Below are 14,727 nucleotides of genomic sequence, written 5' to 3'. Positions count from 1 at the left end.
TTGAGTGAGTAGATATGTTTAGTTGTTTTCTTCATCAAAATACCTTTCCAACGATATAAGATACGTGTTGTAAGTGTTTTCGGTTCATAATTTGTGTTTGAATGAGTTTTGGTTCGAGACTTGTGAAATTTCAGCATTTCAGCAGCCCAGGTGTTTTTGGACGCCGTCCAGTCCTTCACTGTTGGACGCCGTCTAGCCATTTTGGACGCCGTCAAGATGGTCTGTCAAGGGCTGTCCAAATTTTCGTTTTCACGTTTTATTCTAACTATGCTACGCACCTCCGATTAACATGAAACTTGTTATAACATGCTCATATATGATTATGAAACTCAGAAAAATTGTCCGAGACCCGACCCAAACGTGCTGACTTTTTCATTGACTTTGACTTTGACCAAAGTTGACTTTTATTCAAACTTAACAAGTACGTTGTTTAATCGTTATAACCTCTCTCTTGTACTTATATCTTGCATGAAACTTGACAACGTGATTCACATGCTATATAATCGAGTCGTAACGAGCCATAGGTCTAATTGAACACATTTCGACCGACCTTGTGTTGTAACCGGTAATTGATATGACTTATTTGTTTAGGTCAAGGCTAAGCAACTTTCATTGCACAATGTTTAATTACAAATACTTTGGCGTGCAACTACGGTGAGATCATAGTCCCACCTTTTCAACAACTTTTACGCTTTAAATCATGGGATGAGAAACATATACGTATCATACTTTTATGCTTTGAACACAAGTACGAAAACAAACATTCCACGTGGGGTTAGAACAAAAAGCCTCAATTCAATTATCATTAGTTACACTTGCAGGGTGTAAACGTGAACTTATGTTATGTGATCACATGGGCTTGACGAGCCCTCATTCGGACGGTTCGCTACCATTAGCGGAAGAAATATATTTTTGGGTATAGTGTAGGTTCTAACACTATGATAACGGGGTTCGTATACAGTTAAGTCTTGATAATTGGGTGCTCCATAAACGTACAACAACTTTGGAATGCAAACGATTTGGATAATCAAACTATATAAAATTTTGTGATTCAAAAACTGTCATAACCCCAAAAATGGCCTGGGGTAAATATGACTTTTCCAATATCATCACATGGTTAAATAACCGAGAACGACTCTAAATGAGACGTTTAAATAATTCAATAATTCAATTACAGCGGAAAATGAACCGTTTTACGTGGTAAACCCAAAAGTAATTAATGTTTAACAAATGATCAGAAATAATAAATGCGGACTTCAATGCACCAGCTAGCAAATCACATAGGGCAGCACATAAGCTATTCTTCACCTGAGACAAACATGCTTAAAATGTCAACACAATGGTTGAGTGAACATCATAGGTTTAATAATTAATAAGTTTTAAACCACAAGATTTATTTTAAAACATCAAAATATTTAATATGCCATGAGTTATAATATCGAGCTACACATTAACCCCTGACACTGCGTGTGTGCCAGTAATCATTATTATGTACCCCCTTGACGATCGGTCAATGGGTAGAGACGTCACTCTTAATAGGCCTACTCACAATAACTAAGCTTGCAACATTTTAATTCCGGCAATTAACGATATTATGGCTGGAATTTGCATGTAAGAATACAAGTTAACAATATTCTCATGAAGTTGCATATCAAAAAGTTTAGGCACTTGTGTCTAAATTGTAAATCATTTAAAGCAAACATGTGTCTCACCCCAAAATTTATAAAATACATTAAAATATGTAAAAAGCGGGGCTATGAGTTCACCTTAGTAGCACATAAGAGATATTCCACAAGAGTAATGGATTGAACGGAAGAATATGATCGAAATCTCAACCTAGAGATAGAATGTATGATCAGATATCGCCTAAAAGACTTAAGTATAATAATTATACTAATGATGATGGTTTTCTAAAGAAATTTCCTTTTTCGGAAAGTTACCATTTATGGAAAGTTTCCACTTATATTATCTTTCTAATTATAGAAAGTTCGGGTTATAATCTATAACAAGACATTGTACACCTTTACTCAAATCTCGTTGTTATCATACAAGTCACTTGAATGATCAGTTGTTACCGGGCGCCCAGAATTCTTGACCAGAATCTATGTCATGGCATTCGAAATCCACAAGCGGTTCCCATAAGGCAACAAGGACCACCCTACGCCATATGTAGCGGTGAGTTTTGTATATAGTGCACTTTATCTTGATTATAACCTTCACACATATAGGTGTATAATCTTTTATTATATAGTTAAGTTGATTGTATAAATATAGTTATTATTAGTATTATATAACTATTAATAGTTTTATAATTATACATGCATTATTACTTAAATCATAATTATTATCTTAGATTAATTAATATTTATAATATACTAATCATTATCTCATACTATATATAATATAATTAGTTACATTATTTATTACTTAGTTACAAGATACTTATTAATATAGTACATAATTAATTTAATATATTCAATAAATACACTAATATAATTAATTAAATACCTAATAATAATATTAATAATTTTTATAGCCTTAGTTAATTATAAAAATCAGTAGAAAAATTTAAGAAAATAATTTTATTAAAATTTTGTATTTAAATTCGTTTTTATTCTTAATTTAATCACAAAATAAGATTAATTCTACATAAAATACTGAATGAACATAAATAATTATTTTTAAAATTTTTATATGTTCCTTACAGTAAATAAACCTGTAGAAAATATATATATATATATATATATATATATATATATATATATATATATATATATATATATATATATATATATATATATATATATATATATATATATATATATATATATATATATATATATATATAATATTAAATAAAATATTTATTTATTTTATAATTATTTCCTTATTTACTTCCTATTTACATTATAATAGTGTTTAATTATGTAATAATTATTAATTCGACTCATAAATAAATTTTTATATTTTTCTCATATCTAAACAATGTTTAAAAACTTAGAAAAATTATTTATTATATTTTATTTAATGTACATATTTTTATTACGAATTTCACCTAGTTTCCTTAATTAAATAATACATAATTCGAAATTAATTTTTATAAATTATATTCTGACCTAAATAATTAAGTTATATATCATAATTTTCTGGAAACATATTAATGTAGCTTAAATAGACTTTTTCCTATTTATATATATATATATATATATATATATATATATATATATATATATATATATATGTATTAATAAATTGTTTTAATTAAATAAAATATAAAAAAACATTATAAAAACTTATTTTTCCTAGATCTTATATTAATCAATAATATTTAAAATGTATAATACATAATTTAATAAACTCAATACATAATTATTATACATATATATGTGTTTCGGCCGAATATCATACAAACAATTTTTAAAAATACAAAAAACTAATTTTGTTTCTGAAAATTCAATTTTTATAAAACCCATTCATCATGATAATAATTATCATGTAAAAATTTAGATTTAATTAAGATTGTAACAATTTAAAAAAAAATATTATTGTTCTTGTTGCTTTCGGCCGAAAAAAAAAACAAAGAAAAGAAAAAGAAAATCGAAAAAAAAGAAAGAAAGAAAATCTCACAAAGTTTTTAGGGTTTTTGAGAGCTCCAAATTTGTGAATGAAAAATTATGAGGGATTGTGGGGGTTTTATAGTTGAAAAATGCTTGGGCTCCAAGAAAAATACATTCCATTTAAAAATACAAATTAATTTCCTTTTTTTCTTTTTTTCCTTTCGGCTGACTAGGCCTTTTTCATTTTTTTATTTATTTTTTATTAAAAAGAACATTCTAGAATTGTTATATATTATTTATTTATTTATTTTAATTATCCAATTTATATATATATGTATGTATGTGTATATATATATATATATATATATATATATATATATATATATATATATATATACACATATATTTATTTCGGCACAAATATAAATACATAAATATTTATTTTATAAATTTTACATTTATAACCCATTACTTAATTATTTTATATATATACTCATATTTATATTTTATTTATATTTTATTTACACTAATAAAGAGTATATACATTTTAATACGAAATATATACATTTAATAATAAAAAAAAAATAATAATAATAATAATAATAATAATAATAATTATTATTATTATTATTATTATTATTATTATTATTATTATTATTATTATTATTATTATTATTATTATTATTATTATTATTATTATTATTATTATTATTATTATTATTATTATTATTATTATTATAATATTTATTAGGGTTGGGGTTATAATAAATGATTAAGGTTTTAGGGTTTAGTTCATTAATTACGAATATTAATTACTTTATTTAATTCGTCCGGATAACAACCCTAATAGGTATATCACAGAAATACAAAACAGCAATGAAACCCTAGGGGTATTATAGTCATTTCAGAGTGGAAAAATGAGGGTTGTTATAAAAACAACGTTTACAAATACACCTATGATTTCACCAACGTTTTTCGTTGACAGTTTTCTATATATTTCTCTGGTTCATACTTGGCTACTTGATACATGCTTCCGCACACTTTGATTACTTGCTTGGGGTCAAGCATACATGCATAAGCTAGTGATAGCACATTTGGATTCAAACTTAATATTTACATGCATACGCTATTGATAGCATTCGTGATTTCAACTTATATTATGTCGCAAGTTATTTCATTTATACTTTATAACTTTTGTAAACTTAAACTCTTTGTCGAACCGTTTGGTAACCTAAAATTTTGCAACTCATACACGTTTCAAATGAATGCGACATAATTTTGGTCAAACGCGTCTCATTTAGGGACTATGACCACGTAATGGGACCTAAGTTGACGGCGCCGTCAATGGCAATTTTTTCGGGTCATCACAGAGTAGTTATTGCAATTGCAACTGCAAAAGGATGGCCATTACATTAGTTGGATGTCAATAATATGGGTATGTAGATGAAGAGATTTACATGAAACCACCTCAAGGGTATAAAAAGGCATTACCTGGTCAAGTTTGTAAGCTGAACAAATCACTTTATGGGCTAAAGCAGGCATCAAGACCATGGAATCATGAGTTAACAAAGTTTTTGATCACTCTTGGTTTCAAACAGTTAAAATATGACTATTCTTTGTTTATTAAAGAAGATAATGCCACATTCACTATTTCCCTTGTCTAGGTTGATGATATTTTGATTAGTGGAAATTCAGAAGATGATATTGTGCATATAAAGAAAGCTTTGGATGATAAATTTACCATCAAAGATCTAGGTTTGGCAAGATACTTTCTTGGTATTGAATTGTTTAAAACAGACAAGGGCACTTACTTAAATCAAAGAAAGTACATTCTGGATCTTTTAGCTGATGCAGGTCTCAGTGCAAGTAAGCCTACTGCAGCTCCATTACCTCAATATTTGAAGCTGTCATTGGATAAAGGTACTCCACTAGCTGATCCAGAATCCTATAGAAGATTGGTTAGAAATTATTGTATTTGTCTATGACAGGGCCAGATATCTCATATGTAGTGCAGCACTTAAGTCAATTTGTTTCTGCACCAAAAGATTCACATATGCAAGTAGCTACTTATTTGTTAAGATATCTCAAAGGCACCATTTCTGAAGGGTTGTTTTATCCTGTCCAACCTAATTTGCAAGTAGCAGGCTTTTCAGATGCTGACTGGGCATATTGTTTAATGACAAGGAAGTCCTTAACTGGATATTGTGTCTTTTTGAGTCATACACTTGTATCATGGAAAACAAAGAAGCAAATTACAGTGAGTAGATCTTCAACGGAAGCTGAATACAGAAGTATGCCAACTACAACTTGTGAATTTGTTTGGTTAGCTTATTTGTTAAAGGATTTGCATATCCCAGTTAAAGTGCCTATAACCCTCTTTTGTGATAACAAAGCAGCTCAACAAATAGCTGCTAATCCATGTTTTCATGAACGAACCAAACATTTAGATATTGATAGCCATTTTGTTTGTGATAAAGTTCAAGATGGTTTCATTCAAACAGCTTACATTCCTACTCATTTGCAACTTGCTGATGTTATGACTAAAGCTTTGGGTTGTAATCAACACCTACATTTGACACACAAGTTGGGTTTTGAAGAACTTCCAACTTGAGAGGAGGATATGGAATTATATACGAGTTAGTATAGTTTTGTGTTGGTTTTGTAACATTGCAAAGTCTAGGGTAGGTATTGTAAAATATTCATAGGCGGGTAACAGCTTTCTAACAGCTTTTCCCGCCTATATTACTCGTCATGTAGATCAGATCGATTGTTGTTAGAATTCGATACTATGCTTGAATTGAGCAAGTATAAACTTTTGTAATCACTTTCATTTCAGTTTAATGAAATCAATTACACAAAATACTTCTGTTTTATAATACGTACCTGTAAGAGTTATGTGCGCCTAAGAAGATGCAACCATATAAAGTAGCCATAAAAGAAAACACATATAGCAGTAATGCACAACAGTATGACAGATAGCATGGATAATATAATGTACAGAAATATGTAAGTCCAAGTAGACATGCAAAAAATTAAAATACACAGCCACACACACACACACACTCCCACACTCCCACACTCCCACTCACACTCATACACACACACACACATACACACACACACACACACACACACACACACACACACATATATATATATATATATATATATATATATATATATATATATATATATATATATATATATATATATATATATATATATATATGTGTGTGTGTGTGTGTGTGTGTGTGTGTGTGTATACACACACACACACACATATATATATATATATATATATATATATATATATATATATATATATATATATATATATATATATATACATACATATATATATATATATACATATATAAATATATACTCCCACACACACATAAGCATGTATAAGTACCTATACCTAAACATGTATACATATAGAGACATTCATAGGTATATATACCTAAGTACAGATACATGCATACATATATACACTTAGATACATGCACTTAGATGCATACATACATATACATATACAAACATATGTTCACTAAGCTTTAAGCTTACATATTTTACTGTATATACTTCGATTTTAAAGATTAAAAATTTAAAGGAGAGCCCTAACACCATGAAATAAGAGATAGAAATCACATTATTTATTCTATAAAGCCTTATGTAAAAAAATACGAAATATATGTTTAGAGATTATATTTATAGAAGATAAACTTGTAATTTCGATGCTTCCACTATTAGCTTTCTAAATATGATGCTTAGAAACAGTGTCAGAAAGAACAAGCGTTATAGCATATTTAGACAACATTTTGTATTCCTGGAGATATGCTTGGGACACAAATATTGGGTATGTCTTGTTTTAATAATACAAGAGTGAAAGAATGATGTGTTGGAATTATCCGTAAATTTATATGGCCTTTACCATTTGTTGTGCTACAACCCTTCAAGTTTGCCTAAATTGACAATTTATACCCTAACTAAAATACAGTTACATGATGAAAATAACTGTAATAACAAGATATAAATTTTAGGGTTTGTGTTCTTTTCCTAAATTCTGTCAAAATCACATATTTCTCTCAATAAGAACACGAAATAACTTAAAGAGAAAAATCTCTCCATCAAATTTATTGACATTACTGCAACAATTGATTACCCTAATAATCTTAGCTTCATCATCAAAACTATAGTGGTAAATCAATTCTTCTATCAAGTAAGTTTTCTATTCATGTTCTAGAAATTAATTTGTGATTACATGTTTGATTGATCCTGTATGATAATAAAATAATCAACATGTGGTATCAGAGCAATTAAGAATATGTAATCCGTTTTGTAGTAAATTAAATGAATTGATTGATGATTATGAATTAATTGATTCAATCGACACGTTATTGTTTGAAAGGCATAACATAATCAATGATTAATTCATTAAGGAATGAATTAATAATTAATACAGAGTAATACTTATTGAATGTCGATTGTAAACCATCATTGCTCTTTAAATTATACATTGAATATCGATTTAATGTTTTGATGGACCAAATACTGATTCGTATGATACTGATGTTTTAATTAATATGAATTGATAGTTGGTCCTTGCTATTCGATCATCTCTTATATTAGTAATGGTTTTTATTATTAATTCATGAAATATCTTGTGGGTATCTCATCTTAATAGAAAATTACGGCATCAAATAATGGAAAAGGTCTTGTATAATTTATGAGATAATCAGATACTAATGTGATTGAAGTTTTTCCATGTGAATTAATTATTCGGTATTCATGTCAATCTGGATATGCATACATTTTAAGGCCTAATTGAATTTATCCCTTTCGTTCTAAATATCCAGTATGGTTTAAAAGAATTGGAAATAGTATCATTCAAATTCACATGTCACTGCATGCGATATTAATACATAATATGAATATTATTACTTGTGATACATTACATAGTATTTGATATATAATGAATACATATATATCAACTCTTAATATATCCCGTATTTTTATGGTAACTTCTATGTTAACTCAGATAATCGACCCAACAAATGGTTATTTTAATTTATATAGAAGTTCAAGTAATACCATACTATACAATCGCTTAAGTATTTCACTCAATGAACCCAACGGCTATTTGTGTGTTTACTTAAACAATGGAATATATATTAAGCATAATTAACATGCATCTTATGTTTGTGCCCAACGGTAATATGTAAGACGCATGAATACTTATTGTAGTTAAAGATGTCTAATGAATTTATTATCAACTAAACCAACGTGAGGTTGATAATTGATCGTGACAACTTATATGCATATTATTTTGGTGTTCATATTAAGTTTTATGTTTTACTAATATGCTTGACTTTATTCATTTATATCCCATTAATGTTTATTAGCGTTATTTGAGCATACATTTAATTGTCAATCTATTTCATCATCTACCTCAACTTTCAATACGTGTTACTTATTCGGAATTGAACCCTTGACTGGTACTAACTTCTCAACATGGAGAGATCAGATGAAACTTACTCTCGTAGTTATGGATCTCGATCATGCGCTTCATACTGATCCTCCTGCTGCACTTACTGATGCTAGTACATCAGATCATAAATGTGCTTATGAACAGTGGGAGCGATCTAATCGAATGTATCTCATGATCATTAAGAACTCCATATTCGTTGCTATTCGATGAGCCATTCATGACTCTAAGAATGAAAAGGTATACTTAACCTCCATAGAGGAACAATTTAAGGGGACTTCAAAAGCCCATGCAAGTACTTTGATCCTCAAAATGTTAACTACCAAGTATGATGGGGTTAGTGGTGCACGTGAGCATATATGATGATGAGTGATATGGCGAATAAACTGAAAGGCATGGACATGGAAATTAGTGAAGTTTTCTTAGTTCATTTCATAATGACATCTCTCCCTACGCAATTAGGTCCTTTCAAGATCAATTATAATACGCAAAAGGAGAAATGGAAAATGAGCGAACTAATTGCCATGTGCATGCAAGAGGAAGAACACCTTAAAGTAGAAAACCCTGATGTCGCTCACATTTCTACTACAAACTCCAAAAAGAGAAAGGGCTCATGGAAGGGCAAAGGTTCAGGAGATAATCGTACTCCAGATAAGGTCCAGAAAACGGGTGCAAGTACTAGCTCATTCCAAGACGGTCCAAAATGTAAATTTTTCCATAAGAATGGGCATATTCAAAGGGACTGTCTGAAATTCAAGGAATTATTAGCAAAGAAAGGTATATTTGAATCTTTTTTAAGATTAATGAAACTTGTAATGTTAATGTCCCTATTAATTCATGGTGGATTGACTCTAGTTCCATGGTACACATTGCTAATTCTTTACAAGGATTTCGTACAATTCGAAGATTTGAAAGAAACCAACGGGTGGTTAAAGTTGGGAATGGAGTTGATTTAAATGTTGAAGTTGTAGGAACTATTTCATTAATTTTGGAAGGTGGCTTTTGTTTAAATCTTCATTGAACTTTTTATGTACCGAGCATGACTCAAAACTTAATATATGTATCTAAATTAATTATTGATGACTTTGTATTTACGTTGGATACAATAAAGTGTATATTAGTTTAAATTCTCGTGTTGTTGGAACTGGTTGTCTTGAGGGAAATCTTTTTAAGTTATGTTCAGAAAACCAATTTTTGGAATGTTTATTATCATATAACGTTAATGATAATGAAATTCAAAATAGGAGAAAACGAGATCTAGAAACCTCATCAAAGTTATGGCATCAACGTTTATGCTATATTTCACGAGACAGGATGACTAGACTCGTGAAAGATGAAGTTTTACCTCATCTTGATTTCTCTTATTTTAAAAAATATGTAGAATGCATAAAGAGGAAAATGACCAAAGGAAATAAGAAAGGTGCCACACGAAGTACCGGATTATTAGAACTAGTACATACTGACATATGTAGACCTTTTTCTTCGGGCATTAGTGGTCATAAATCATTCGTTACCTTCATTGACCATTACTCGCATTACATGTACCTGTTCTTAATTAATGAAAAATCCGAATAACTTGAAATGTTCAAAACTTTTAAAGCGAAAGTTGAAAATAAACTTGAATGGAAAATTAAAGTAGTGAGATCGGATAGGGGAGGTAAATATTATGGTAGACATACAGATATTGGTCAAGCTCCCGGATCTTTCTTTGACTTTACAAAGATCATGGAATTATTAACCAATATACCATGCCAGGTACCCCTCAGCAAAATGGTGTTGCTGAGAGGAGAAATCTCACCCTTATGGACATGGTTCGCAGTATGTTAGCAAATTCAAACCTTCCCTTATTTCTTTAGACTAAGGCATTGAAAACTGTTGTTAACATCCTTAATAGAGTTCCTTGAAAGTTTGTCTCAAAAACACCATATGAAATTTAGTCAGGAAGGAAACCTAGCTTACGATATTTACGGGTTTGGGGATGTCCAGTTGAAGCAAAGATATACAATCCTCAATCACGAAAACTGGACTTGAAAACCATTAGTTACCTCTTCATTGGGTACCCAGAATGATCAAAGGGTTACCGATTTTATTGTCCGTCTTACAGTACCAGAATTATCGAGACACGCCATGCTGAGTTTCTTGAGAATTCTAACAATAGTGGGAGCGGTTCATTTAGATGAATTAAGCTTCAAGGGGCTCGAGATGAGACACCAATTTTTCATGTGCCCATCCCGATTAATACGCCACTTGACACCTCAAATGATCATTTAACTTCTCATGATCATCCAAATAATGTCGAGAAAAATGAACCTATCCCTGTTACTAATATTAAATCATAATAAACTCAACAGTCGTTGCGCAGGTCACAACAACAAAGGCAGCCCACAAATTTTGACGATTTCTATACCAATTTGAATGAAACTGATTTTGACTTAGATAAATGTGATGACCCTGCTTCATATGAAGGAGCCATTACGTGTGACCAATCAGCTCATTAGATGGAAGCAATGAATGATGAGTTGAACTGAATGAGCAAAAATGACGTTTGAGAACTTGTTGAACTACCAACGGGTGCAAAACCCGTTGGATGCAAGTGGGTCTTTAAGACAAAACTTGACCCAAATGGAAATGTCGAGCGTTACAAAGCTCGTTTGATTGAGAAAGGGTATACTAAAAAAGAGAGCATTGATTACAAGGAAACATTTTCTCCTGTATCGATAAAAGACTCTCTAAGGATCGTAATGGCCCTAGTATCTCATTTTGACTTGGATTTACACCAAATGGACGTCAAAACATTATTTCTTAATGGAGATTTACATGAAGATGTGTTCATGGCTCAATGTAACAACCCAACCCGTTAACCAACCAATAACGCGGATAAAAAAAAATTTGCTGGAACAGCATATGGAGCGGCGCGCCATATGGCCGCGCGGCGCGCCAAAGTGGCCTGTCCAAAAAGTCATGAAATGCGAAAATGTTTGACCACTTCCCTACGTATTTAGACAAAACGCTTTTAACCATACATTAATATATGTAGAACTAATACGTTCCATTAATAAAATTAGTCTTACGAAGACCGGGCCCACATCGGCCATTTTACGACTTTCGTACGAAAATACAAGTTTTCAACCACATGATTTGTAATACAAAATAAAGGCCGAGCATGGCGATTGGGGATACGCTACCCAATCCTAATCAATCCAAAAGCAAGCCTTCTAAAGCAACTACGCAAGTCCACTAGTCCCCGCTTACCAGAGCCTCCGCATCCATGCAATCTATATAAAAAGTCAACAACGAGAGGGTAAGCTAACGCTTAGTGAGTGATAATATACTACATACATATATATGCATAAAATGGACACGCCACAATAATAATCAATTAACGCATACCGGAGCGTCCAAATATAAGGCAAGCTAAACCTAGCATACCGCACGTTCACTAAGCACAAGCTAACAACATCAACAATATAGTAAGTTCACAAGCAACGATGTGAACAATGCCAATAAGCTACACTCATAAGATTAGCTACATTACGACAATACAACATTATATGTATAACATATACATATATAACACTGCGTAAAAACACCCAAGGTTAACCATAACACTATGGTGCTACCGGCACGTGGTTCACACCATACGCATTTGAGTCTCACTCGTTTATAGTGCTACCGGCACGTGGTTCACACTCGATGCTACTGGCACGTGGTTCACATCAATTATTTTATAGTGCTACCGGCACGTGGTTCACACTCGATGCTATCGGCACGTGATTCACACTCGATTATTTTATAGTGCTACCGGCACGTGGTTCACACTCGATGCTACCGGCACGTGGTTCACATCAATTATTTTATAGTGCTACCGGCACGTGGTTCACACTCGATGATACCGGCACGTGGTTCACATCAATTATTTTATAGTGCTACCGGCACGTGGTTCACACTCGATGCTACCGGCACGTGGTTCACATCAATTACTTCCGTCACATACATGTTATGGTACTACCGGCACGTGGTTCATACCATTACATCCACAAACAAATACGCCATAAACATGAACGCATATTTATCTCACTCACAATATCAACCCTTCGCCATTGGGGTTATATAATCCACATCACACGCCCATGTGATAACGTACACACAAAGTGTGCACCTCATCCAAGGTGGTCAACCAAAACGCACAACCGTGCCAATTGGACCCGTACACAAGTCCATCAAATCCACCTATATGTGAAGTGAGCTCTATAGCCGAGAATCACTTCACCCGACCCGCACCCATCCTAGACATACATATGCACATAGGATATTAACACTCACCTTGAAGTCTTGATGGATGCCAAACCAAAATCCGTAATCGTCGATGAAATGTACCTATTCCATTTATCATAAATACAATAACACAATTAGGGTGGATTTACAAATCAACCCGAATTGACAATTAGTGCCATTTTGACCCAAATGCACTTCCAAGCACAAACCGCGCCCAAGCTAACCAATAATCACTAATACAAGTGAGAATGGTCCTAATATGCCAATCGAACCCAATCATAGGTGTTAAACACCTATCTTGCCCAATATGACACTTAAACCCTAATTTGACCCATAAGAAGTCAATATCACACCATTAGCAAGTTTTGACACCAAAACATATTTAACTCGGTTCTATGCTTCAACTTAATCCATTTTAAGTTTATAAACCTTATTAAATCGACAATTGGGTCATAACCATCACCAAACCCTAATTTTGACCCATAGTCAAAATTAGTCAACCAAATAACCCTAAATGGGTTCCAATACTTCCATAATCACTAAACCTAGTGATTAAACCCAATTACAAGTCCTAACCATGGCCAATTAGTTCACCAACACAAAATCCACCAACAATAACAATAAACCCGATTACTAGCATCCACAAACTCAATTCAAGAGTTTGAATGGGTTTATTAACAATTTAAGTTCAAACCCTAACTTGAATATCAAATCACTAAGATGAAATTCGGAGTTAGAACTTACCAATACCGCCAAAATGATGCCGTTGACGAGTAGAACAACTTTAATACCCGAGGTTTGACCCGAAACACCCTTCTTCTTCTCCAATTGGAGCTCTCTCTCTCTAAAGCTCTACTCTCACTCTAGGGTTTGAAGATGAGAGTGTTTGATGAGTGAAAATGTGATCCAAACTGATCAAAGGATCAGTTTTGATGACCCCAAACCGACCCCAAGTGAAAAGACCAAAGTACCCTTCATTTAGACCTTTTAAAAATGCTGAAAATTGCATCAGACGGGTTCGGCGCGCCGCGCCGAAAGGAGGAGCGCCGCTCCAACCTTCAGGTCAGTTTTCAGTTTCTTGTTTTGGCCATAACTTTTTGACCGTAGCTCCGTTTTCGATGAATCAAATATCGTTGGAAACGTGATAAGATTTCCTTTCCAATGGTAAGGCTTTGGAACATCAACACAAACTTTATTTAGGGTTGAAAGGATACGTACACACCTTGTCACTTCAGACAACGTCCAGTTTCCTTCGGCGTCCGAGCAAGCAACACGTAAACTTCATACACGCATCGTACACCATAAATACATTATGTACAATAAATATTTGGGTCTTACAACTCTCCCCCACTTAAACTCGATCACGTCCTCGTGATCTTCTCCACTTAACCAATCCGGACCTACTCA

At 32.1% G+C, this 14,727-nt stretch overlaps 1 protein-coding gene across 1 annotated transcript; it reads left to right on the top strand.

The window, feature by feature from the left end:
- The first annotated feature begins 5,014 nt into the window (after positions 1 to 5,014).
- On the top strand, positions 5,015 to 9,258 carry LOC139854619 (uncharacterized mitochondrial protein AtMg00810-like). The gene is made up of 4 exons (XM_071843915.1): positions 5,015 to 5,095; positions 5,222 to 5,477; positions 5,546 to 6,112; positions 8,963 to 9,258. The coding sequence occupies exons 1-4, from the start codon at positions 5,015 to 5,017 to the stop codon at positions 9,256 to 9,258; spliced, it is 1,200 nt and encodes a 399-aa protein (XP_071700016.1).
- The last annotated feature ends 5,469 nt before the right edge of the window (positions 9,259 to 14,727 follow it).

Source organism: Rutidosis leptorrhynchoides, chromosome 6, assembly GCF_046630445.1.
Source record: "Rutidosis leptorrhynchoides isolate AG116_Rl617_1_P2 chromosome 6, CSIRO_AGI_Rlap_v1, whole genome shotgun sequence".
NCBI lineage: Eukaryota > Viridiplantae > Streptophyta > Magnoliopsida > Asterales > Asteraceae > Rutidosis > Rutidosis leptorrhynchoides.
The sequence above is the reverse complement of the archived record's forward strand: the minus strand, read 5'-3'. Positions and strand labels throughout refer to the sequence as shown.